We start from the raw sequence: 23,587 nt of genomic DNA, 5'->3' as shown, positions 1-23,587 counted from the left end.
CTGCTCAGCTCGGGCTGGCATCGAACCGCTGTTGCTCAGAGCTCAAACTCTTGAGCGAGCTCTTAACCAACTGAGCCACTCGGCCGGCCCCCTAAAAACATTCTTGTATATGGGCATTTATGCAAGTTTCTGTAGAGTATGTACATACCCCTAAAAAGAATGGATTGCGGAATACTAAATAATTCGAATTGTTCTCAAAAAGAAGCTATGCCAAATACATACCTGACATTACATGAGCATTAGTTTCCACACCTGGTGGTATCATCAGACTTTTAATAAAAATTGAGTGTCTTCTTTAGCAGTGTAAGACCCATTAACTCACTTGTGATCAGAAGCAAAAGTGCCAAAAAGTAGATCAGTGGAGGCTCTACCTTCAGGGGGACACTCAAATCCTTTTCTTTATGCTATTACTGTATTTGTTTTAGGGACAAGGACTTCTTTCTAGTCCTAATGGGGACTTAGTAATGGTAATAGTTTTAGAAATATGTATTGAGCGCTATTATTTGTAGTTTTTAAACACTCTCATTTGATCAAAAAGAAACTAACTTAGTATACTAGGCAAAGTAACATTTTGTTTCTAATTTAATAATTCAATGTTTAGAGCTAATATTATAAATGCACCAAAATCTACATTATTAGGCCATTTATATGACTAACCAATTAAGATGAATCCAAGTGCGATTAAGAATGTTAAGATGTAGCCACGAAGAGGTTCATTGTTTTTCCCATAACCTTTAGCAAACATCTGGAAAGCTGGGTAGATGTTGTCCTTACATAGAGCCTAATAAAGAAATGTAAACAATTAAATGAAACATATTGAAATTAAACATACAGATTTGCTTACAGTTACAACAGGTTAATTAGGAATGGAACCCACATTTCTAATTCTTTGTCCTCTTTCTTTTCCCTGTCTCACACTACTTCATCTACAAACTGGAAAGATGATTCAAACATTTCAAAAATCAGAAGAACAGTTGGCTTAGGATACCAGAAGTTTTTATCCACCTTACCCCATCCCCATGTTGAAATTGTTTTATGAAGGAATCAGAAAAGCAGGCATACAAATAGAAGAAACTTGGAAGTTTGAGAAGTATGACAGATATGTGACCTACTTTATACCAAGTCCAAATCCTAGACTTACAGCAGCTAAAACTCCTAATTATAGAACTTACTCATTTTTCTTAAAACATTTCTGAAAATTATTTTAAGAAATAAGTTCTACACCTTTACTGTACTAACTGGCTATAACTACAACATTAAGAACAAAGCTGCAGAATCAACATTTCATTTACTTGACTTAGTAATAAAAAATATTTCCAATTCAGTATCAGCCATTCATTTAATGCTCATTAAAGGGAGATCATGTCTAACTTACCATTATACTGTGAGTACCTAACACAATGTGTGGCACATATTAGGCACTCCTTATCTTTGGGAAGATAATTTATGCTAACAGAGTATGTCAAAAAAAGCAAAAATTTATCACGAGTTCCAGAAAGACTTATACTCTAACAGTATGTAAAAGTACAAATGTTTGTATGAATATATTCATGTTCATATGTATTCAATATTGATATATATGTGTGTGTATATTTTATATATATATATATATATATATATATGGTTGACAGAAGAAACAAATAATTTAAAAATATTAACAATCCCAAATTTAAATATATTACCTTAACTCCCCCTTTAATAAAGCTTATAATGTGAAAATACTTACCTGAAATATTTTCGGAGCACTCACAAGGGATGCTAACGCAGAAGAAAGAGTGGCTGAAAAGATACCTGCAGAAATCAATGGTGCAAATCCTGACACCATGCTCATTACCTTAAAAAAAGTGATAAAAATGGAAAAATAAAGTCTTACAAACAAGTAAAAAAAGAACTCGATACTATACATCATTATCTAATGAAGGAGAATAATACTGGGGGAAATCTGATAAGAATAAACATTAATAATTGTTACGTGCATTACAAATTGCTGAAGATTTACCACTAGCTCTTAAATTTTTGAATCAGATTTACTATTAGCTCTTACCTTTAAAATATCTTTTTATTTTGTAAAATTTCAAAGACACACAATGGCAGAGGGAAGAGCAAATTGAAACACCAAGTATCCATCATTCAGTTTCAACAATGACCAACTCAGGGCCAATCTCTGCATCATTGTGAATCAAACCACAGATATCATCTCATGCATAAATGTTTCGGTATTTATCTCCAATGGGTAACAACTTTTAAAAATGAACTACAGAGCTACTGTCACAGCTGAAAAACTGAGTAATTCTTTAACTGCACCAAAGAGCCGATCAGCACTCAAATTTCCCAAACTCTACCACTTTTGTTGTTTTTTAAAAGTTTGTTCAAATCAGAATCCACAAAAGGATTATCCTTTATATTTCATTGATGCATCTCTTAAGTCTTTTTCAATGTACAGGTTCAACCTTTCCATTTTATTATTTTTATGTTATTTCTCCTATAAAAATCCCCTTCTGTATTTTACTGACTGCATCTCCACTGTGTTGATTAACCTGTTTCTCTCATCTCTGCCTTTCTTGTCAACTGATAGGTGGATCTGGACAGTAAATTGGACTAAAAAGTACAAGTTTTCTTTCAAGAATCTTTCAAGGGTCAGGAAGGTTGTTTCTATTTTGGATGTTAAGAGAGTAGATTGGTATTGTGGTTATCTTTTTTTTTTTTTTGTGGGGGAGAGGTTTTTTTTTAAGAGTACGTATTTTTTTTTTTTTTAGCTGAGCCATCCTGCCACCTGTTGGCAGCTCAGCGGCAGCTCAGCTCAGGCCAGACTCGAACCGCTGTTGCTCAGAGCTCACACTCTTGAGCGAGCTCTTAACCAACTGAGCCACTCGGCCAGCCCAAGAGTATGTACTTTTTAAGAGGTAAATGGGGAAATATTTCTAGCTGAAACAATCTAAGTCTAGGATTTGCTTTTAAATAATATGGGAAAGGAGGAGTTATAAATAAAACAAAATTAGTAATGCACTGACAACTAATGAAGCTGGAAAATGTGTACATTGGGTACCTTAGATTACTTTCCTTGTCTTTTCGCATATTCAAACATTTCCCTAGGATGAAGTTTTTTATAAAAATGGATCAATCACTTAGATAATGAGAAGATAATCAGATACAACAAAGCAGTACAATGCAAAATAACTTGCCTTAACTCTTCAAAATGTCAACATCCTGAAAGATTAAAATAGGCAGGGAACTCCTCTAGATTACAAGATTTTAGGGCCGGCCAAGTGGCGCGATGGTTAAGAACTGGCTTGGGATGTCAGAGGGCCCCGGTTCGGATCCCACATATGAGGGCCAGTGACACTGCCCTCTACAGCTAAGATGCTGAACGACAGCTCGACCTGGAGCTGGGCTGCCGTGAGTCGCTGGCGACGGCGTAGGCTGCAGCCCCTGTGGCAGTGGGTTGCCATGGGCTACCGTGTGTGGCCAGCAGCCAGCGTGAGTGGCCAGCAGCCGCAGTGAGCGGCCGTCTAGAAGCCGGCGACTGATCTGCGTCGTCCTGGAAGAGCACAATGATGGTGCCAACTTGGGCCAGTGAAGCAACGTCCTCCACAACTAGACTGAAGAACAAAAACGACAGCAACTTGTCTGTTCCCTTTCCCCGATTCCCCAGCACTGTTCCCATCCTCCCAATTCCCCAATAAAAATCTTTAAAAAAAAAGATTTTAAAATAATATGATAAGTAACTGCCATGTGTGATCCCAGATTGGATCCTGGATGTGGGAAAAATAGTATAAAAGATATTACTGGGACAAGGGAGGAAATATGAATATGGAATATGTATTCACATTAGATAACAGTATTTTATCAACATTAAAATTGTGTGAGTGGGATAATTGTACTGTGCTTGTACAGAATGTTTTAAATAATTCAAACTGACTGTCATGTTGTGATGTCTACAATTTACGAGGTGTGATCAAACAATATGGTGAATGTTTAAACTAAAATAAAATATATTAGAGTAAAAGACACATTGCCATTAATCCCCCTCAAAATATCACCCGCCTGGCTTGCTTTGAACACACTTATCCCATCATTCTTGCCACTTTCTGAAGCAGTTCTGGAAGTCCTCTTTAATGAGTCTTTAGTTGTGTTGTCGTGGCTGCCTCAATGTCCTGAATCATTTTGACTATGGGGAAGAGCCAGAAGTCATACGGTGCCAGATCCGGTTAATAAGTTCAATGAGGAAACACCATAATGTTTTCATTTGACAGAAAATGCTGTACCAGAAGCGATGTGTGACACGGAGCATTGTCATGATGGAGGATGATTTATAACACACTTTAAAACACACCTTCTGTCAACCTTAGCTCACACCTGACTGACTGCACTGAACAGGTTGAAACTTGTCACACACTGTTACTAAGGTTGGATGCACCGCTTCCCATATTGAAGATCCCTGCCTTTCCATTGGATGGCACTCGGCAGCAGCATTCACCGTATTTTGTGATCACAATGGAAAGGCTCCATGTCACATATCACTTCTGGTATACGGCAATTTATGTCAAATAAAAACATTATGGTGTGTCCTCATCCACCTTATTCGCCGCATCTGGCACCATGTGACTGCTGACTCTTTCCCAAAGTCAAAAGGACAATGATAGGAACACGTTTTGAATTGATTCAGGACATCAAGACAGCCACAACAGCATAACTGAAGATTCATGAAAGATGACTTCCAGAACTGACTCAGAAAGTGGCAAGAACGATGGGATAAATGCATTTGAAGCAAGGGCGAGTATTTTGAGGGGGATTAATGGCAATGTGTTTTTTACTGTAATAAATTTTTTTATTTAAACATTCACTGTATTTTTGACCACACCTTGTATTCTTATATGTTTGAGAAAAAGAATACACATATACAGCAAGATAAGCAAATGGGGCAAAATATAAACAGCTAGTCAATATAAGTGAATGGTAGGTACATACGTATTCACTGCACTGTCCTTTCTGCACTTTTAAAATATGTCAAAATACAAATTGTACAAAATACAAAATTTAGGCAGAAGCGTTGTTGATGGATTCAGGCACTGTCAGCTTGATCCAACCATTATAAATTTCACCAGTAGTGAATGATGATCATCATTACAGTCATTACTTCATTCATAGAGATTTACCTTTCATTTATATTGACAAAGAGCATGCCAATAGAGAGCAAGGAAATAAGGAAATCAGGCTTTGAGCTGTTTATGACTATTATACACTTTTTTACTATAATTTAAAAGTTTAAATCAAATGCAAAATTATCTGGCCATAATACATGAATCTGGTTTCATGTGTCCATAAACCACCATTTTTCACTTTAAGTGCCTCTCCCTGTATCTTTTAGAAGTCCTAGGGTTAAAAATGAAAGATACATTTAAGTGTTTTAAGAAACATTAGCATTGATTTCTCTGAGAATCTCGGGGAGAAAAAAAGATTCGAAAAGGTGATTTTTTATTCAGCTCTTTAATACCAATTTAGTTGTCACATATATGCCATTCATTTTTCATAATCACTATTTTTCAGTTATTAGTGCTAGATGGTCTACCACTGCCAGCCTTTAAGCTTAGGAAATGCGATTGTAAAGGACAGATAAGGTGGAGCAAGATGAAAATAAGCAGACTTCATTTCTGTTATGTATCTGTATCAATAATACAAAATTCCATGCCTACCTGTAATGACCTCAAAGTTAAGTAAGTACAAAGGCAGGAGATAAATGAAGAAAAAAGTGGAGAACAGAAAATAATATACACTGATGAATTAAGGCAAAATCGACACCATGAGCATTACATATAACCATAACCTTTCAAACCTTTTGTGCTTTGAAGGAAAAAATTACATTTTCTCTTCTTCCGTACCTTGAAATTGAGGTAAATAATGTTCCCTGTTTAGCATCTGGAAACAGTATTTGCCAAGTTTCCTGATTTCTAGGTAATATATTTGCCCAATAACCTCTGTATTTCCCACAATTTTATGGTAAAATATGGGTAGCAAGGATAATGATAATAACATAAATAATGGTAGTATCAGTGTTGTCCATAATATATAGTGGAAACAAAGAAGAAAAAGGTGGTTTTGTCTCTAAAAAAAGAAAAAAAGACCAAAGTCTCATAAAAGGTAAAAACGTGGCAAGTAAAATGAGTGGTGCAATTTTGTGTCGAGGGTGTGTGTGTTGATGATTTAGGATTTAGGAAAATCTTCAGGGCTCCCAGATTTGGCCACATCGAAAGAAAAGGGAGGCTCATTCCAAGCAGAGTGAAGCACCAAATAAAGGAACAAAGCGGAGGCAGTGTGTGTGGGTACACTAACACTAACACATCATGACTGGTGTCCAGTCCAAACAGAAGGCAGTGGGACGTAAGTTTGAGTATGAAAGGCTTTGACTGACAGAGAAAAGAAGCTCACACTTTCTTTATTAAGCAATGGTGAGTCAGGGGTTTCAAAGGACATTAAAATGCAGAACTAGAATAAGAATCATAAGACTACATACATATAAATTTAAAACTTTTAGGCAAATAAGGTAGACCAAATCACTTTTCCTCCTGAAGACAAAAAAGACAATTATATGCAAAACAGCACTATAAAGTGTGGCTTTGCATAGATTTCATGGGGACTCCAACTTATATGCTCCTCAGTTATGTCCTATCTTGCATTCTTCATTCTCCAAATGACAACCAATTTATATTTTCACAGGAATTCTCCCCTCCCCCATTTTCTATCACGTTAGAACGGATTTTTTAAAAATTTATGTATTTAAATTAGAAAAGCAGCTTTATATATACCAAACTTCTCTTTGCTTCAATGAGTCCATACTAGACTTGATAAAGACAGCACACTTTTCTATTTTAAGGCAACAAAACAGAAATCTGATTGGCATATTCGGTCATTGGGCAGAGACCAACATTTGTGCCTTTCATACACAATATCAATGTCAGAATTGGCCTGAATCATTAGTTGGATATGAATACTTTCTTTCATTCCTATGATTTTGCCTAGTCTTGTGACTAGAAAAAACAAACTTCTATTATATAATTGGGTTCAATATTTAGCACTGAAAGAGTACTCAAAATAAAAATAATGCCATTAAAAATTTAAGTTACAAAATTTTACTGTAAAATTTATGTATTCAACATAAAATTTAGTGTTTTGAATCTATCAAAGCCTCAACTATTCTGTTTATTGTGTTTACACATTAATGAGAAAAACTAGGAAGCAAAATTTTTATTTTTCACTTTGAATTAGTAGAACCGTCTATTCTATAAATTTACCACAGAATATTTTATCTCCTGAACCTATACCTTTGTGTTCTTTTCCTTCTAGCATCCTAGAACTTACCAAGCAATTTTCAAAATTATCCTCCAAATTTTAGTGATTCTTTCTCCCCTTATGTTTTCTGAGTTTCTAAAAACCCATAAATTTTATAAAAATTTCATTTCACTTTCAGTATCTTATAGAGATAATAACAAAAAGCAGAAGCACTGATATTCTCCAAATACTTGACATTACTAATCTTTACATAGTTCATATGTTTTAAAAGTTCACAAACTTTCAAGCATCCATAAAGAATTTAATTCTGTTGTTAAATGGTGGTTTAGCACAGCATGGCTATATGGGCCACATCTAATTAAATAACACTATTGATACTGATCAGTAGTTTTTAAAAAAGTGTATTTATATATAAAGCAATTAGGTAGATACCTCTACTTAGAAAACTGAACTTATTTCAATTAGTGTGGATTTAAATTGTTCAAAATAAAAATTAAATACTTAGGTATGAATCTAACAAAATATGTAGAGAACTTGTATTCTGAAAACTATACAATGCTGATGAAAGAAATCAAAGATCCAAAAAAAATGGACAAACATACTGTGTTTATGGATTGAAACAATCAACACAGTAAACATGTCAATTCTCCCCAAATTGACATACAAGTTCAATGCAGTTCCTATCAAAATCCCAGCAAGACTTTATGTAGATAAACGTAAGATTATTCTAAAATTCATATGGAAAAACTAAAACTGCTAAAACAATTTTGAAAAAGGATAAAATGGGAAAAATCAATCCGCCTGACTTCAAGACGTATATAACTACATCAATGTATGGTATTGGTGGAAGGATAGACACAAAGATCAATGGAACCGAGAACCCAGAAATACACCCTACAAATATAACCATGTGTGAGATGGTTCGGATGCTTCCTAGGTTTCTGAAAGAGTCTACTAAATATATTATACTCTATTATACAAGTGTTACCCTTGGGGGCCCTTTTGCTCTTGAATGGCTTCAGACTTTACCGTTTCATATTTTTGTTTGCGCGATTAGTTATCTATAGTCTTTTAAAAAGATCTAAGTATAAGGTAACAACAGTCCTCCTTTCTAAGTTACTGCTATACTCTGAATGGTCAGATTTGATAGCAGTCTGACCTCTAGATAAAGATAGAATATCTGTATAATATAAATTTGATGCTCACCTGGAAGTTGTTCATTAGGCCATAGGAACAAGTACTGCTTTCACAAGAAGAAAAGTCAAAGTTTAATTTACAGGCTGCAGAAGTACAGTTTGTTAGCTCTGTTACAATAGTGTCATTAATGTTCCCGGTGGCATCCCGAACAACACAGGAACCTGAAGCACAAATGACAATGAGAACAAGTAATATAGCTAATGTTAATATTCATTTCAAAATCACATATACCCATAACAACATTATGGTACTGACTGTATATGTACTTGCTTTTAATAGCATACACTGCATTTACAGTTAAGACAGCTTTACATGGAACAGGCTTTGGAAAGCATCATGGTTCCCAATATTTAAGGAATGAAATGGAACCTTATAAAGAGAGTATTCACATATAGACTTAATAACCTTATCAATATAGTTGTGGAAAATGGTATATTAGCAAAACTATTTCCTGGCCTATTTGGTTAAGATGTCCTTAAGCAAATATAAAAACAATATGTTGAAAGAGTTCCAAATGGCAGAAATGTTTTCCTATACTCCAAGTATTTTAAATTTGAAACCTGCCCAAGATCAGACTTCAGGTACTGTCTTCTGTGAGAGAAAACATTTTGAACATTCATGAATTATAATTCTATTTAAACCTTTTCTCAAATAAGTCTACCCTAATAACAGATCTGGTTTATCTGAGGTTTGCTTAAAAATAACCTATGGGGTAGAGTGAATAAATATAGATGAAATAAGATTAACCATGTACTGATAATTCTTGAAAACTTTTTTGAAGCTGGGTGAAGGTTGCTATATTAAATAAGGCTCATTAGAAAATATTCTTTGGTTTTGTGCAAAATTAAAAACTTCCATAAACATTAAAAAAGTTTTCTTGAAGAAAACACTTCACTATTTGGAATAACATGATGCATAAGTAATAGTAATTAGCATTCCTTAGACTTCACACATTTTTACTTTTGAAGCACTTTAACACTACTGTCTCATCATATATGAGGTAAAAATTATAGTCATGACAGCAAAAACCAAACAATGAATGGAAATTAAATTTGAATGGGGGAATATTTTAATGACTAGAGCGACTACATATAGTTCTTCATTCTTAATTTCTTCATCTACTCAGAGCAGTGTTTGCAAAATCATGTTTCCTTAAAGGTACTTCTGAAACCACTGGAAGAGAGAGGGGAGAACCAAGCCCTATCTAGCCCTAAAGCAGTTATGCTTTTACAGGTTTCATATTTCAAAATACGTTTCTTGGGTGGAGTCTCCATTGCTTTGAACCAGTTATACAACCACTGGAGTAGAGACAATCTTTACTGGTTCCGCTACTGAATATCGGGAGAAAGGGCTACTCCTGGTGCTCCAAGGCATAGTGTAGACAGAATAAAATGAGTATGAGGGTCAGCAGTGTTAGAGGGTCAGATAAAAACAGAAGACGTTTATGTGCTCTAACAAATTATTTTCCAATCTGAAGCATAATCAGTTTTATCAGTTATATTCTTTAAAACTAAATTTTCTTTAGCTTTAAATTTTCTTTAGCTTTGTAGATAAATACAAGCATGCTAGGAACTTTTAAGGGCACACAAAAATACTTTGGTATTTTATACATAGTATAATTCATTTGTTCAAAATGAATTTCAGGAATTTATGGATGGATTGTAAGGCTACATGAAATCCAATTCCTTCCTTAAATTTTATCGTGCCCACCACAATAATGATTATTAGCATTTCTAAGTCTTTGTTTAGTGAAATTTCAAAATGACATTGATGCAAATTAGAGGCAAAGCTTGCAAAAACAGATTTGTCATTACCTCCCAACAAATCACTAACTATATGACAAAAACGAAATCTTCTTACTGAAATACTATGGACACCTTATATTCTGTAGTGTATGAATTTGGAGTTTGTGATTTCTTTAGATTGGTATTAAACTAAGATTTGCTCTTATAGTATGTATGTATAAGACATTTAACTATAAAACTGGACCTTTAGAGTTTAGACATTAAAAACAGTGCTTACATTTCAACAATATATGCTTTCTGGGTAAAGTATATAGTTTCATGAAAGTGTAATAAACTTGAGACAATTTAATTACTGCATGAAAATTATATATAAATTAAGTTATTTAATTTTTTCTGAACTAGAATGTTTCAGTTAAAGAACCTGTTATAAATAGCCTTTTAAGACTTTATTAAAAAAGCAAACCAAAACCTGCTTTGCCATGAAACCAATTCTTTAAAGCAAGCACTAGTTACCTTTGGTAGCTTTGATTCCCTCATCTATAAAACAGGGATTTACAGACTGGGTGACCACTAAATTCAAGTTCTAAAATGCGATAATTCCAGGAATGTAATAAAATAGTTTAAAACAATTTTCATTTAACTTAGTAAGACTTTAGTGAGATTTCTCATTCAATGTAATATGTACTGTTCATCAAAACCAGTTTTTAAGGTAAAAAATGCCAAACACTGCTTGAAACAATATTCATATAATAAGATTACAATAGATAAAATTATTCAAAAATTTGTAAAGATCAGAGAGTAAAATGTGTTCTTTTACATATGAATTAATGTTTTCTATAAATATACTCAGTGAAATTTAAGAGTTTGCAGGTAAGATTTTACTTAATTTTCTACTTTATTATAATTAATAAAAATCCCGGAGGAGCAATAGAACATTTGGTGGATTAGATAATGTCTATAAAATCACTACTAGTTTACTTAAAACTGTTTTTTAATTAAAATATGCAACACCATGTCTTTTTATTAAAGTATTTCTGAATTTAAAAGTTAGAAATATGTCACGAAATAACTATTTATACAGTATGTACATCACAAATTTCTGAAACACAAAAAGAAATGTAAAGCTATTTACCTACAGATACTGCAACTCCTGTGTAAACCACTGTAGTAATTAAAATGGCTAAGAGTGTTCCTTTGGGAATGGCTGACTGAGGATCCTAGAAGACAAGAAGATTTTTTTTTTAAGTATTATCTTTAAAAATAAATATATAGGGCCCCGAGTGGCGCGTTGGTTAAGAGTTGGATTGGGACGCCAGCTCTGAAAAGCAGGACCCCGGTTCAGATCCCACATGAGGGCCAGTGACGCTGCACCCTCTACAGCTAAGATGGTGAACAACAGCTCGACCTGGAGCTGAGCTGCCGTAAGTCGCCAGCGACGGCCTAAGCTGCAGTGGGGCTGGCCAGCAGCTGGCGTGTGCTTTTATGAGCTGCCATAAGTGGCCGTCCAATGGCAGGGGAGCAACTGCCTCACCCAGCAAGAGCACAATGATCATACCAACATGGGCCAGTGAAGTGACGTCCTCCACAACTAGACTGAAGAACAAAACAGCAATTTGTCTACCTGTCTGTTCCCCTTCCCCGATTCCCCAATGCTGTTCCTCTCCCTCAATTCCCCAATAAAATCTTTAAAAAATAATAATAAAATAAAAAATAAATAAATATATGTATACCATTTTAAATATATAATCAATACAGTACTTACTGCAAGATCACCTGAGATATTTGCTCCAGCCAGAATACCAGTTGCAGCAGGAAAAAAGATGGCAAAGACAGAAAAAAAAGTCTCTTCATCTCGAAAATCTGGTCCAAAATTCTCATTAAATATTTCAGCTATAGAGAATAAAATTTTTTTGGCAATTAGTGAATAGCAAGTTAGACCATAATAATTTAATAATTTAGGTCAAGAGTATGTGGTGTGTATGATCCCTGACTTTTCTCCAAGTAACTGGTAAACTCTTGAATATTTCCTAATTCAAGTATTGATATTGCTTTTTTCTTGTATGAGGGAACAATTTACAAGCAAAATAATTTGACCTGGGTCATGCTCTACTATTTTGTATACCTTAATAATTAAGTTTCATGCACCTCTAACTTGATTGTTGTCACTAGCCCAAATGTAAATCAAAGCATGGATAAACCCGTCAATCTCAGAGCTCAAGGAAACCAAAAAGGAGTTAGGAAAATAAAAGGATCATCATACTAATCGAATCATTTATTTTTCTTCCATCCAATGTATATACTATATGTACAGCTTTCTCTAGTTCATAGTGGTGACCTGTTTGGTTTTTGAGACTATTCATCAGGCTTCCAGATAATTTTAGCTAAGGCAAATTAAAATTAGGCAAAGGTCTTTTCCATTTCAACAATAATGAAAGCTGCAACTAGTCCTACTGTTTCCACCTATTCTGATAGGTGCTAACAATAAAACAACTAATTAACTGTGATTTATCCATCCATCTATCCATTCATTATTTGATTATCTACAATGTGCCAGGTCCTATATTGGAGCCACTGAGTATCACAAGGTGTTTAGATATATAACAGCAAGAAGCTAGACATGGTTCCTACCTTTATGGAACTTAAGAGTCTTAATGGGGAGCTACACAATAAGTAAAGAAACAGGTCATTTACAAATAGCAGTAAATGGGGTCAGCTAAGTGGCTCAGTTGGTTAAGAGCTCACTTGGGAGCACCAGCTCTGAGCAGCAGGGCTGTGGTTCAGATTAAGGGCCAGTGACGCTGCGCCCTCTACAGCTAAGATGGTGAACAACAGCTCAACCTGGAGCTGGGCTGCTGTGAGTTGCCTGCGACGGCATAAGCTGCAGCAGGGCTGCAGTGGGTTGCCATGAGCTACATGAGTGGCTGGCAGCCAGCGTGAGCGGCTGGCAGCTGGCGAGAGCTGCTGTGAGCCGCAGTGAGCAGCCAACCAATGACCGGCGACCGATTGCCTCACCCGGGAAAAGCACAATGATCATACCAACATGGGCCAGTGAAGCAACGTCCTCCACAACTAGACTGAAGAACAAAACAGCAATTTGTCTATCTGTCTGTTCCGCCTCCTCAATTCCCCAATGCTGTTCCCCTCCCCCAATTCCCCAATAAAATCTTTACAATAAACAACAAATAGCAGTAAATGTACTGATGGAAATGGGGCGTTGTGGTGAAGAATGAAAGAGAGACTCTAATTCAATGTAGTTACAGAGCTAAAGAGCTATAGCTGAATAGCTATAATGAAAGAGATGATACTTAAACAGAGACTTTATTGAGTCAAGAATCAGCCATGTGATGATCAGGGAAAACATTACATCAGAATAAGAAACAACACTTATAAAGGCCCAGAGGGAGGAAAAAGTTTAACTCTCTTGAGGAATTAAAAGAATGTAAAAAGCTCTCATAGTAAGGGGAGAATGAAATGAGATTGGAAAGATCGAAGGGGATAAGAGTACGCAAGATTTTAAAGTTTAGATTTTATCTTAAATATAATAGAAACCAACGTAGGTTTAGAAACATGAAAATAACACGATGTGATTAAGGCTATTGTGGATGCTGTGTGGACAATGGACTGAAGGCATCAACATATGAAGCAGGGAGACCACAGGGGTTACTGTAGTGGTACAACGCAGTGAAGGGAGAATAATGTACTAATTAGACAAAGATTAGACAGGGGCCAGGTAGGAAACTCTGAGATCCCGGTCTCTTCCACACACTGACATGGAAAAGTCTTAAGGGGATTAAGTAGGAGGGACATCAAATAAGCAGTTATACATATACCGGGGATGCCAAAAAAATGTATACACATTTAAGAGATGTTAACACTTTGGTCAACAGTGCTCAAGCAGTAGTTAGTCGTAATCAGAAGTGTCTGGACGCTGATGGTAACCACTTTGAGCATCTCTTGTAATTGCAGAAGTCAAACGTGACTTGTATTCATCTTTTGTTATCGGTATATATTAATACAGTTTTTTCTTTCTTAAAATTTGTATACATTTTTTGGGCACCCTTTGTATATATACACATTATCTGGAGTTTAAAGGAGTGATCCAGAAATAGAAACATGTCTCTTGATAGCATCTGGAACAATGAGAATAGACACCACCAAAGGAAAGAATATAGTTAGAAGGCCCAGGACCAGACTCTGTGCAACTCGGACATTGAGAAGACAGAAAGAAGAGAAGGGATAATAGGAATAACAGACACAATGACCAGTGTGACATCAAATAAAACAAGAAAAGTACTTCAAGCAGAATGGGAAAACTAAATATAATGTTGCTCCACACTGGATCTAGCACCATGTGGCTGTGACCTTGCCAGTCAGAAGCCAGAGAAGGGTTAAGGATGAAGAAACAAAGCCATTTGGTGAAAGTGTGATGGGGAAAAGGCTACACACATCTCAAAGGACCTCGCCACAGATTACTTATCAATTACAAAGGAGAAAATGGCAACCATACAGTAAAGAAACCTCTCAGGTACCCTTTTGACCAAGTCATCCAAGTTAAAACCGTCCGTGATGGAGAAAGGTGACATCACGTGTGTCTTCTAATGTAATGCACCAAGGAGGAAACACCGTTCATGTAATGTTCCTGGCAAAAAGGAATAGCCTGAATCTATAGAAATAAATCAGACAAACCCAACGGTAGGGACATGTTCTTGAAAAATGTCAGTATCACAAAAAAAGGCTACAGAGTTGTTTTAGATTCAAGGAGATTGAAAATTACGTAAAGGACCATTTTTAAAAAAAAGGAGGATAAAGAGACATGACAACTGAATGCAACGCATGATCATGGATGGGTTCCTGGAACAGGAAAAATTGCTATAAATATTTTTATAGGGACAATTAGAAAAAATTGTATATGAACCATATGTTAGATATTAGCATTGTGCCAAAGTTAAACTTCCTGAATTGTGCTTTTCCTTCGTAGATACATGCTTAAGTACAATGTTTGGAGGTAAGAAGTCAAGACTTTTGCAACTTCTCTCAAAAGGTTTAGCAACTTTAGTAATAATTAGATATATATGGAGTGATAAAACAAATATGGCAAAACAAAAGAATATAAAAGCATTCATCATTGGTAAATCTAGGTGAAGGATATAAGGAATTTACTGCATTAACTTTTCGAGTTTTCTCTAAGTTTGAAGTTATTTTGAAATAAAGAATAAGTGAGAGGTATGGATTTGAGAAATCTATCTATGAAAGGGAACTGGAAAATGAGGTGGTAACTAGAGGAGAATAAAAGACAAGAGACAGCATTTTCAAGGGTGGGATTAACAGAGCAAGTTCATAAACTTATATATAGGTTAAGAGTTTTGATGCAGGGAGCAAAGTCGATTATTAAAGGACAAATGCCTTTGAGAAAGTAAAAGAAATGTGATCCAGAACACAGCAGAAGCACTGGTCTTTGGTGAAAGAGAAATATCAAAAATTTTAAATTCTCATATCAAAAATTTTAAAAAAGAAAAAGAGGAAAAACGAATACCCCTATTACATAGTCATTTGAACTGACAAGTTTATTATTAACCTGTTTCCTACTGACACTGCCTTAGTATAAAGAATGAGAGGAGAGCCAAGTGGTTATAAACCACCAAAAAAAAGTCACATTCCAAAGTATATTTAGGTTTATGTACCTCAGATTAAGATAAGCCCAGATGTGTTACTTACATACAATATAAATTATTACTATACTAGCTAACTGTGTAATACTTTTATAAGTTGCCCAGGATCTGAAAAAAAAGGAAATGAAAAATGTGGCCTAGCAGGTATTTGCAGATACTTTCAAATCAATAAAGTCATAAACAGAAAATATATAGTATTAGTAATATTTTAGAATCATCCACTGTAATTTTTAATACTTATTTTAGAAATAAAAGTGACAAAATCAAATTTTCAAAAACATATATTCTAAAAATTGCAGTAAAAAGTCATTCATAATTAGGTCACATATATAATTTATGAGAGCACAAAACACAGAAAATTATCTACCTAACTCATGCTACTAATTTTCACTTCTCACATGCCTAGTAGACATCTCTTCCTCCAATCCAGGGTATCAGGAATTTGAATCCCCGTTTAGAAGGAGGCATAAGCACTAGTAGTCAGAATAGACATCCACCAACCCAGGCCCAGTAGGCACAAGTAATAGCCAGACGTAGGTTATTACCTTGAAACAATTCATATCAGAAAATTGTCCAGCCAGCTAAATCAGGGTCGGATACAGGCTAAACCAGTGCTACTCACATATGAGCCAAAGACTGTATGTTGTCACCAGTCAGCAACAAGATTAAGGAGCTCACACCAGAATGTAAATCAAATAGGATTATAGGCTCTATAGTTTAGTTCAGTGGATACTTTTCCAGTAAGATTTTCTGAAGGAAGAAGTGCACTGATTTACATTTGTATCTTTACAAGTCTCTGGGCTAAACAACTCAGGAGATCTGAAACAAGGCCTTTTCTTCTAGGGCTTCAAATCAAGGAGTTTTTGTCAACTAAAGACAGACAGACCTGTCACCCTAAGTGATAAGCCTCTCTGATGCTATTGCAACTATTCTTTCCTATGTTCATTTTATTTTGTGGTCTTCTCGGTAGCATTGATTTTTTTTCTTTTTTTGTACATTCTATTACCTTTTGTTGCTAATAATGAGAAAAGACATAAATAAAACTGTTTTTTACTTCAGTTGTAACATACATAAAGGAGACAAAACTAAATTCAATTGTCAATTAGTGTGAGTCACTGTACCAAGCTCCATTACATTATATCTAAAATGTACTAAATTTATTTACTGATAGAATGGTATACTATACACCTTTAAAATATTCTATCTTTTTTACTTACATTTATAACTAAAGAAACCTTTGGGCTTCTTGCTCTCCAATGGGATAAATGTTCCGATGATGAAATCAGCAATGGCAAGTAGCAGAATCACCAAAAGAACAATCTGAGCCTGGAATTTTAAAATATTCAAAATCAAAATCAATCTCTTATGTCTATACATTGTTTCAGTTCCACTAGATTATAAATTCCCATGGGGGAAAGCATTTCTTTTTTGTTTCCTCAGTGCCTCAAACAATTTCAAGCACAACGTAGGTGCTCAATAAATTTGTGAAATTAATGACCAACCTTTAAAGAACTATCGGAAAATGTTCAACACACTGGGGAAAAATGGATAGCAAAAGTAGGATCATGCCATATATTTTTGAAATGAATTAACGATGTGCATGTCCTCCCACAAATCATAAAGCATTATAAATTCCAAAACACTGCAGGCTTTTCGTTCTATATCATTCTTTCCAGTCCCCTCCACAATACAGTACGATCTAGACATGGAGAACATACTCGCTACAAAAACAAGTTTTATACCAAATCCAAACACAATGTTGAATGTCTGACAGTTATAGGAAAAAAAGAAAAAGTATAGAAAGAAGACAACATCGAGGAAGGGAATTCAAGTAGTGCAATGAGACTAAAAGAAAGGAACAATCTATGAGAACTACCATCTCGCCTCTTTTACTCTTTTATTGTTTGTTTTTTTGGCACATAATTGACATATAACAATATGTTAGTTTCAGGTATACAACATAATGATTTGATATTTGTATTTATTGTGAAATGATCATCACGTAAGTCTAGTTAACATCCATCACTTATTTATAATTGGTAGTTTGTACCTTTTGACCCCCTTCACCCATTTTGCCCACCCCCTATCTCTCCTCCTCCACTCTTAACTTCCCAATAAGACTGAGCAGCTATTCATGAAAAACTGTGTCATCTGCGGGAGTACGAACAACTTATATACTAATCATGTCCCAGGTAGTATGAAATTCTAGTCTTTTTAGTAAAGTCAATTTGTTAAATGCTTAAAAATGATTTAATTTTATACTAATGATTTAAATAACCATGGAAAAATTATGCCTTCAGATTTTCCTAATTTTTGATCTGGTAAATGTTATCATAGATCATATATAGCACAAGTCTGTGACTTTATACAATCTATAAAAGTACACACAAAGAGGGCCGGCCGAGTGGCACATTGGTTAAGAGCTGGATTGGGACGCCAGCTCTGAGCAGCAGGACGCTGGTTCAGATCCCACATGAGGGACAGTGACACTGCCTTCTACAGCTAAGATGGTGAACAACAGCTTGACCTGGAGCTGGGCTGCTGTGAGTCATCGGTGACGGCGTAGGCTGCAGCCCCTCCCTGCTGCAGTGGGCTGCCATAAGCTACCGTATGTGGCTGGCAGCCAGCATGAGCGGCTGGCAGCCAGTGTGAGCTGCCAAGAGCTGCTGTGAGCGGCCGTCCAGAGGCCAGCGACCGATCTGCCTCACCCGGGAAGAGCGCAATGATAATACCAACATGGGCCAGTGAAGCGACTTCCTCCACAACTAGACTGAAGAACAAAAGGACAGCAACTTGTCTGTTCCCCTTCCTCCGATTCCCCAGCACTGTTCCCCTCCCCCAATTCTCCAATAAAATCTTAAAAAAAAAAAGTACACACAACAACACCTGGAAGAACTTTGAGTTCTCAGCAGCATCTTGTGGGTATGCACTACTCAGGAAACGGTGCTGCGACATAGTCTCTCAAAGATACAAAAATGTATTGGAGTGTTCTGCCTACATCTTAACATGCGACTTCAGCAATTTTCCCCAGAAACAGTGGTACTGGCTTTGGTTGTCATGATTTCTGAGATTTCATTAGCAGGGAGCAAGACTAGCTTCTCTAATCCCAATGGGCACTAACTTATTGTCCCCATGTTTATTTTTGAAACTGATCTCTTAAGTAAATTACAAAGCCATCAGTTTCATTTGGGCCACCTAATACTGATTTGAGCATTTCTATATAATGTAAATCAAGAATAGAGGGTGGGAGGGGAAGTAGGAAGTCAAAAATTTAGAAAGTACTGTGTTTAACTAGATTCTAGACTGGTGGCTGTCTCCAAATATTCCCCGTTTTGTCAATTAGAAAATAACCTTATAAATAAATTTCTCTGAAAATGGCCACTTAGGAAGCTTCAAAATCTAAGATTACTATACTTTGTAGCATTCCTAAAACAAAAACTCTATAAGTTCATATATTAAATATTTACAGATAATCCGATGATATCATTACTTACTTTTGCTTCCCACTCCATGCCAGCTACTGAGATACCTAAAAGGATCACCACTGTAATGGCTCCAATAATTCGGATGTCATTGATTTCATCTATCATAAGTATGGAATGTTCCTAGAAAAAGAGAATTATAAATGTAAATAGCAATGCTAGTTATTTTAATAAAGTCTTTAATTCTTTTGAAACATTTTAGGGAAAGCACAGCGCCTTATGTAGAAGTTGAATAAATGCTTATTTAACAAATGAATATGGAGACCTAAGGAAAAGGAATGATAACTATTTACTACTGAGATGTCATTCAAGTATTCATTCACATCAAAAATATGATCAAATGAATAATGCTATATTTAGTGCAGGCACAATAAATCAAAAAAGGAAATTGTGGGCCGGCCGAGTGGCTCAGTTGGTTAAGAGCTCACTGGAGTGCAAGCTCTGAGCAACCGGTTCGATTCTACCAACAGGTGGCAGGATGGCTCAACAAACAAACAAACAAACAAACAAACAAACAAACAAACAAACAAACAAACAAACAAACAAACAAACAAACAAACAAACAAACAAACAAACAAATAAATGGAAATTGCTAACAAGCAAATAAAAATCATGACCAAGTAGTACTAACAGTTAGTATTTTCTTAAGCTACATAGCATAAGTGTATTTTGTATTTATTGTAATTAGTGAACTCATGCTTTAAAAGTTCTTTAGTTTGCATAAAGAGATGAATACACTTTCATGCTGTTGTCCAAAACACACTGCTCCCATTCTATGAGCAAAATTTTTTTAATATCAATGAAATTAAAAACATATGCTAAATTAAACAATGGAAAAATATAAACTCTTAATGACTATTACTTGCTTACTTATAGCCCTTCTTTTTCTCTATCCTTTTGACCTACAGAGATGAGGTCAAGGCCAACATAAGTATCACTTTAAAATTTTGCATTTGCTGTTGTACCACATACTAGTACAGAAGAAGAGTTACAACCTAACCTAACATGAACTGTAAGTGTCAGCCGAGGTTCCTCCTTTTGAATAATACTGAATCCTATTTCACTTTTACTACTTTAACTACACACATCCCAGTGACTCTTTTCAAACAAGTTCTCTTATAAACTCCAGGGCCGTGTTATCAACTTTCTGGCCAGCTCAGCTTGGATACACCTCTGGTTCCTCAAATTACACATCCAGAACTCAACTGTCCTGTGCTCCTATCTCAAGCGAATGTCATTACCTTCCATCTGAATCCCCAACTCAGAAACCTGTGTATAAACTTGAAGTCCTTCTTCCTCTTTCTGTAATTTCCCACATCCCATTGATCAAGTCCACTTATTCAATGTTTTTAAAATCTTTCAAATTCACCCACATCTCTTCAGCCCCACCTGTCACTCATTGTTTTAATATAAGTCACATGTCCTCTCCTAGGATGGTCTTCATCTCCGGTTGTGATCCCTCAAATCCATTCTCTATATGGTGCTCAGGTATTTCTTTAGGTCCCAAACCTGATCACGTCATCGTCTCCAACTCCAATCAAGATAAGATCTAAACTTATTAGTTAACAGACCCTTCCTGACTTGATTCTTTCTCCTCTTTCTAGTCTCAAACCTCTTGCCACTTTGTGCTCCAGTCATATAAAAATATTTAGTTTTTTGGTTTTTTTTAACACATCATAGTCCATCCCTTCCAGGCCTTTGCTGCCCTTTCTTCCCTGTCCCCCTCAACTACACACAGCCCACCTCTCCTATCTGCTTGCTGACATCTCGACTCCCACCCTTGACACTCCTTTGCCACCCTTTGTGTTGCCAAGGCCTCCCGCAGTTACCCACTTCTGACATTCTATGGTGATTTTCTCTTTGTCTATCTCACACACCAAACTTCTTGAAGGACAAAATTTATGTTCATTGCTGCTTTCTAGCATCTAATATGGTGAGTGGCACAAAAGCCCTCAATACAGATTTGGGAAACAAATGACTAGAAGAAAGGTGAATTACCTTAAGCAACTCCACCACAGTTTCTGCAAATCCAACCACATACATAGCAACTGCAACAGCGTTGGCAAAAGCGAAGATGAGGCCAATCGCACCACCAAACTCTGGCCCTAGGCTTCTAGATATCAAGTAATATGCTCCTCCTAAAGGGAAAAAACAACACAAGTACTAAAGTTAGCATTTTAAATGTTCTCCTCCATCATGTGCATGGGCCTCATTCAATCAGCTGAAGTCCTGAACAGAAGACAGATCTCCCCAGTACAAGAAGGAATTCTGTGGCAGATACCCTTCAGCTTCAATAATTATGCGAATCAATTCCTTCAAATAAATCTTTGCACACACACATACACAACCTATTGGTTCTGTTTCTCTGTAGAACGCTAATACAGACATGTTACAAGGTAAATATACAAAAATCTCTATTTCCATATACTAGCAATGAACAATTAGAAACTGAAATTTTAAAAAGTAACCTACACTAGCACTCAAAAACAAATGCTTAAGTCTAAATCTAAAAAATATTTCCAAGATCTGCGTACTGACAACTTAAAACAAAAAAGTTAACTAAATAGATATGCCATGTTTATGAAATGGGAGACATAATCAAGATATTTATTCTCTCCAAATTGATCTCTAGATTCAACCCAATTCCAATCAAAATTTCAGGAGGCTATTTCACAGAAATGGACAAGGTGATTCTAAAATTTATATGAAAAGGCGAAAGAACTACAATAGCCAAAACAATTTTGAAAAAGAAGAACAAAGTTGGAAAACTCACACTACCCAGTTTCAAGAATTTCTATAAAGATACAGTACCAACCTAGTAGGGTATTACATTCAGGATAGATCTATAGATATTGGGTCAGGACAGAGTCCAGAAATAAACCACACATGTAGGGTCAATTAATTCCCCCTCCCTCCAGCTTTATTGATATTTAGTTGACATATAACATTGTGTAAGTTTAAGATACACACTGTGACAATGATACACCTATACATTGCAAAATGTTTGGCAAAATAAGGTTAACATATCCTTTACCTCACACAATTACCTTTTTGTTGTTGTTATGGTAAGAACATTTAAAATCTACTTTCTTTAACAACTTTCAAGTATACAATCAGTATTGTTAACTAGTCTCCATGCTATACATTAGATCTCCAGAACTTACTCTTCTTATAAATGGAAATTTGTATTTGACCAACATCTCATCATTTCTCTCATCCCCCAGCTCCTGGTAACCACTTTTCTACTGTTTCTATGAATTTAACTTTTTTAGATTCTGCATAAGTGCGATTATAAAATGTTTGTCTTTCTCTGTCTTATTTCACTTAGCATAATACCCTTAAGGTTGATCCATGTTGTTACAAATGACAAGATCTCCTTTTTAAGGCTGAATAATATTCCTGTGTGTGTGTACACACATACATATATATCACATTTTCTTCATCCATTCAGCCATCAATGAACACTTAGGTTGTTTCCATGTCTTGGCTATTGTTATTCTGCAGTGAACATAATGAACATAGAGGCATAAACCTCTCTACCAAATAATTATTTCATTTCCTTCATTTATATACCGAAAAGCAAGATTGCTGGATTATATGGTACTTTGTTTTTCGAGGTACTTCCATACTGCTTTCCCCAGTGGCTGTACCAATTTACATTCCCAGCAATGCACGAGGGTTCCATTTTCCCACAGCCTCACCAGCTTATATTATCTTGTCTTTTTGATGTTAGCCATTCTAACAGGTATGAGGTGATAACTCACTGTGGTTTTGATTTGCACCTGTTAAGCACCTTTTCATGAACTTGTTGTCTTCTTTGAAAAAGTATCTACTCGGGTCTTCTTTCCATTTTTTAATCAGACTGGGATTTTGTTTGTTTGTTTGTTTTTGCTATTGTGTTATATGAGCTCCTTATCTATTTTGGATATAAACCCCTTATCAGATATATGATTTGCAAATATTTTCTCCCATTCTGTAGGTGTCTTTTTCGTTTTGTTGTTTCTTTGCTGTGCAGAAGCTTTTTAGCTTGATGTAGTCCTATTTGTTGATTTTTGCTTTTGGTGTCATATCCAAAAAAAAAAATCACTGTCAACACCAATGGCAAGGAGCCTTTTCCTTATGTTTTCTTCTAGTAACTTTACAGTTTCAGGTCTTCCATTTAAGTCCTTAATTCATTTTGAGTTTATTTTTATGAGTGGTGTTAAGA

At 35.6% G+C, this 23,587-nt stretch overlaps 1 protein-coding gene across 2 annotated transcripts in view; it reads right to left on the bottom strand.

Annotated features, from left to right (window-relative positions):
* Positions 1-23,587, bottom strand: part of SLC12A2 (solute carrier family 12 member 2) — a 93,570-nt gene that overhangs the window by 28,732 nt on the left and 41,251 nt on the right. For both annotated transcript variants that reach the window (XM_019635396.1, XM_019635395.1), the window contains exons 5-12: positions 21,379-21,518; positions 19,393-19,503; positions 17,116-17,224; positions 11,992-12,119; positions 11,362-11,446; positions 8,494-8,645; positions 1,727-1,834; positions 658-781 (exon numbers count right to left, since the gene is read on the bottom strand). In XM_019635396.1, the coding sequence (XP_019490941.1) occupies positions 658-781; positions 1,727-1,834; positions 8,494-8,645; positions 11,362-11,446; positions 11,992-12,119; positions 17,116-17,224; positions 19,393-19,503; positions 21,379-21,518 (957 nt within the window). The remainder of the gene's footprint in view (positions 1-657; positions 782-1,726; positions 1,835-8,493; positions 8,646-11,361; positions 11,447-11,991; positions 12,120-17,115; positions 17,225-19,392; positions 19,504-21,378; positions 21,519-23,587) is intronic.

Source organism: Hipposideros armiger, unplaced genomic scaffold (assembly GCF_001890085.2).
Source record: "Hipposideros armiger isolate ML-2016 unplaced genomic scaffold, ASM189008v1 scaffold_21, whole genome shotgun sequence".
NCBI lineage: Eukaryota > Metazoa > Chordata > Mammalia > Chiroptera > Hipposideridae > Hipposideros > Hipposideros armiger.
This window is presented reverse-complemented; position numbering and strand designations above follow the sequence as displayed.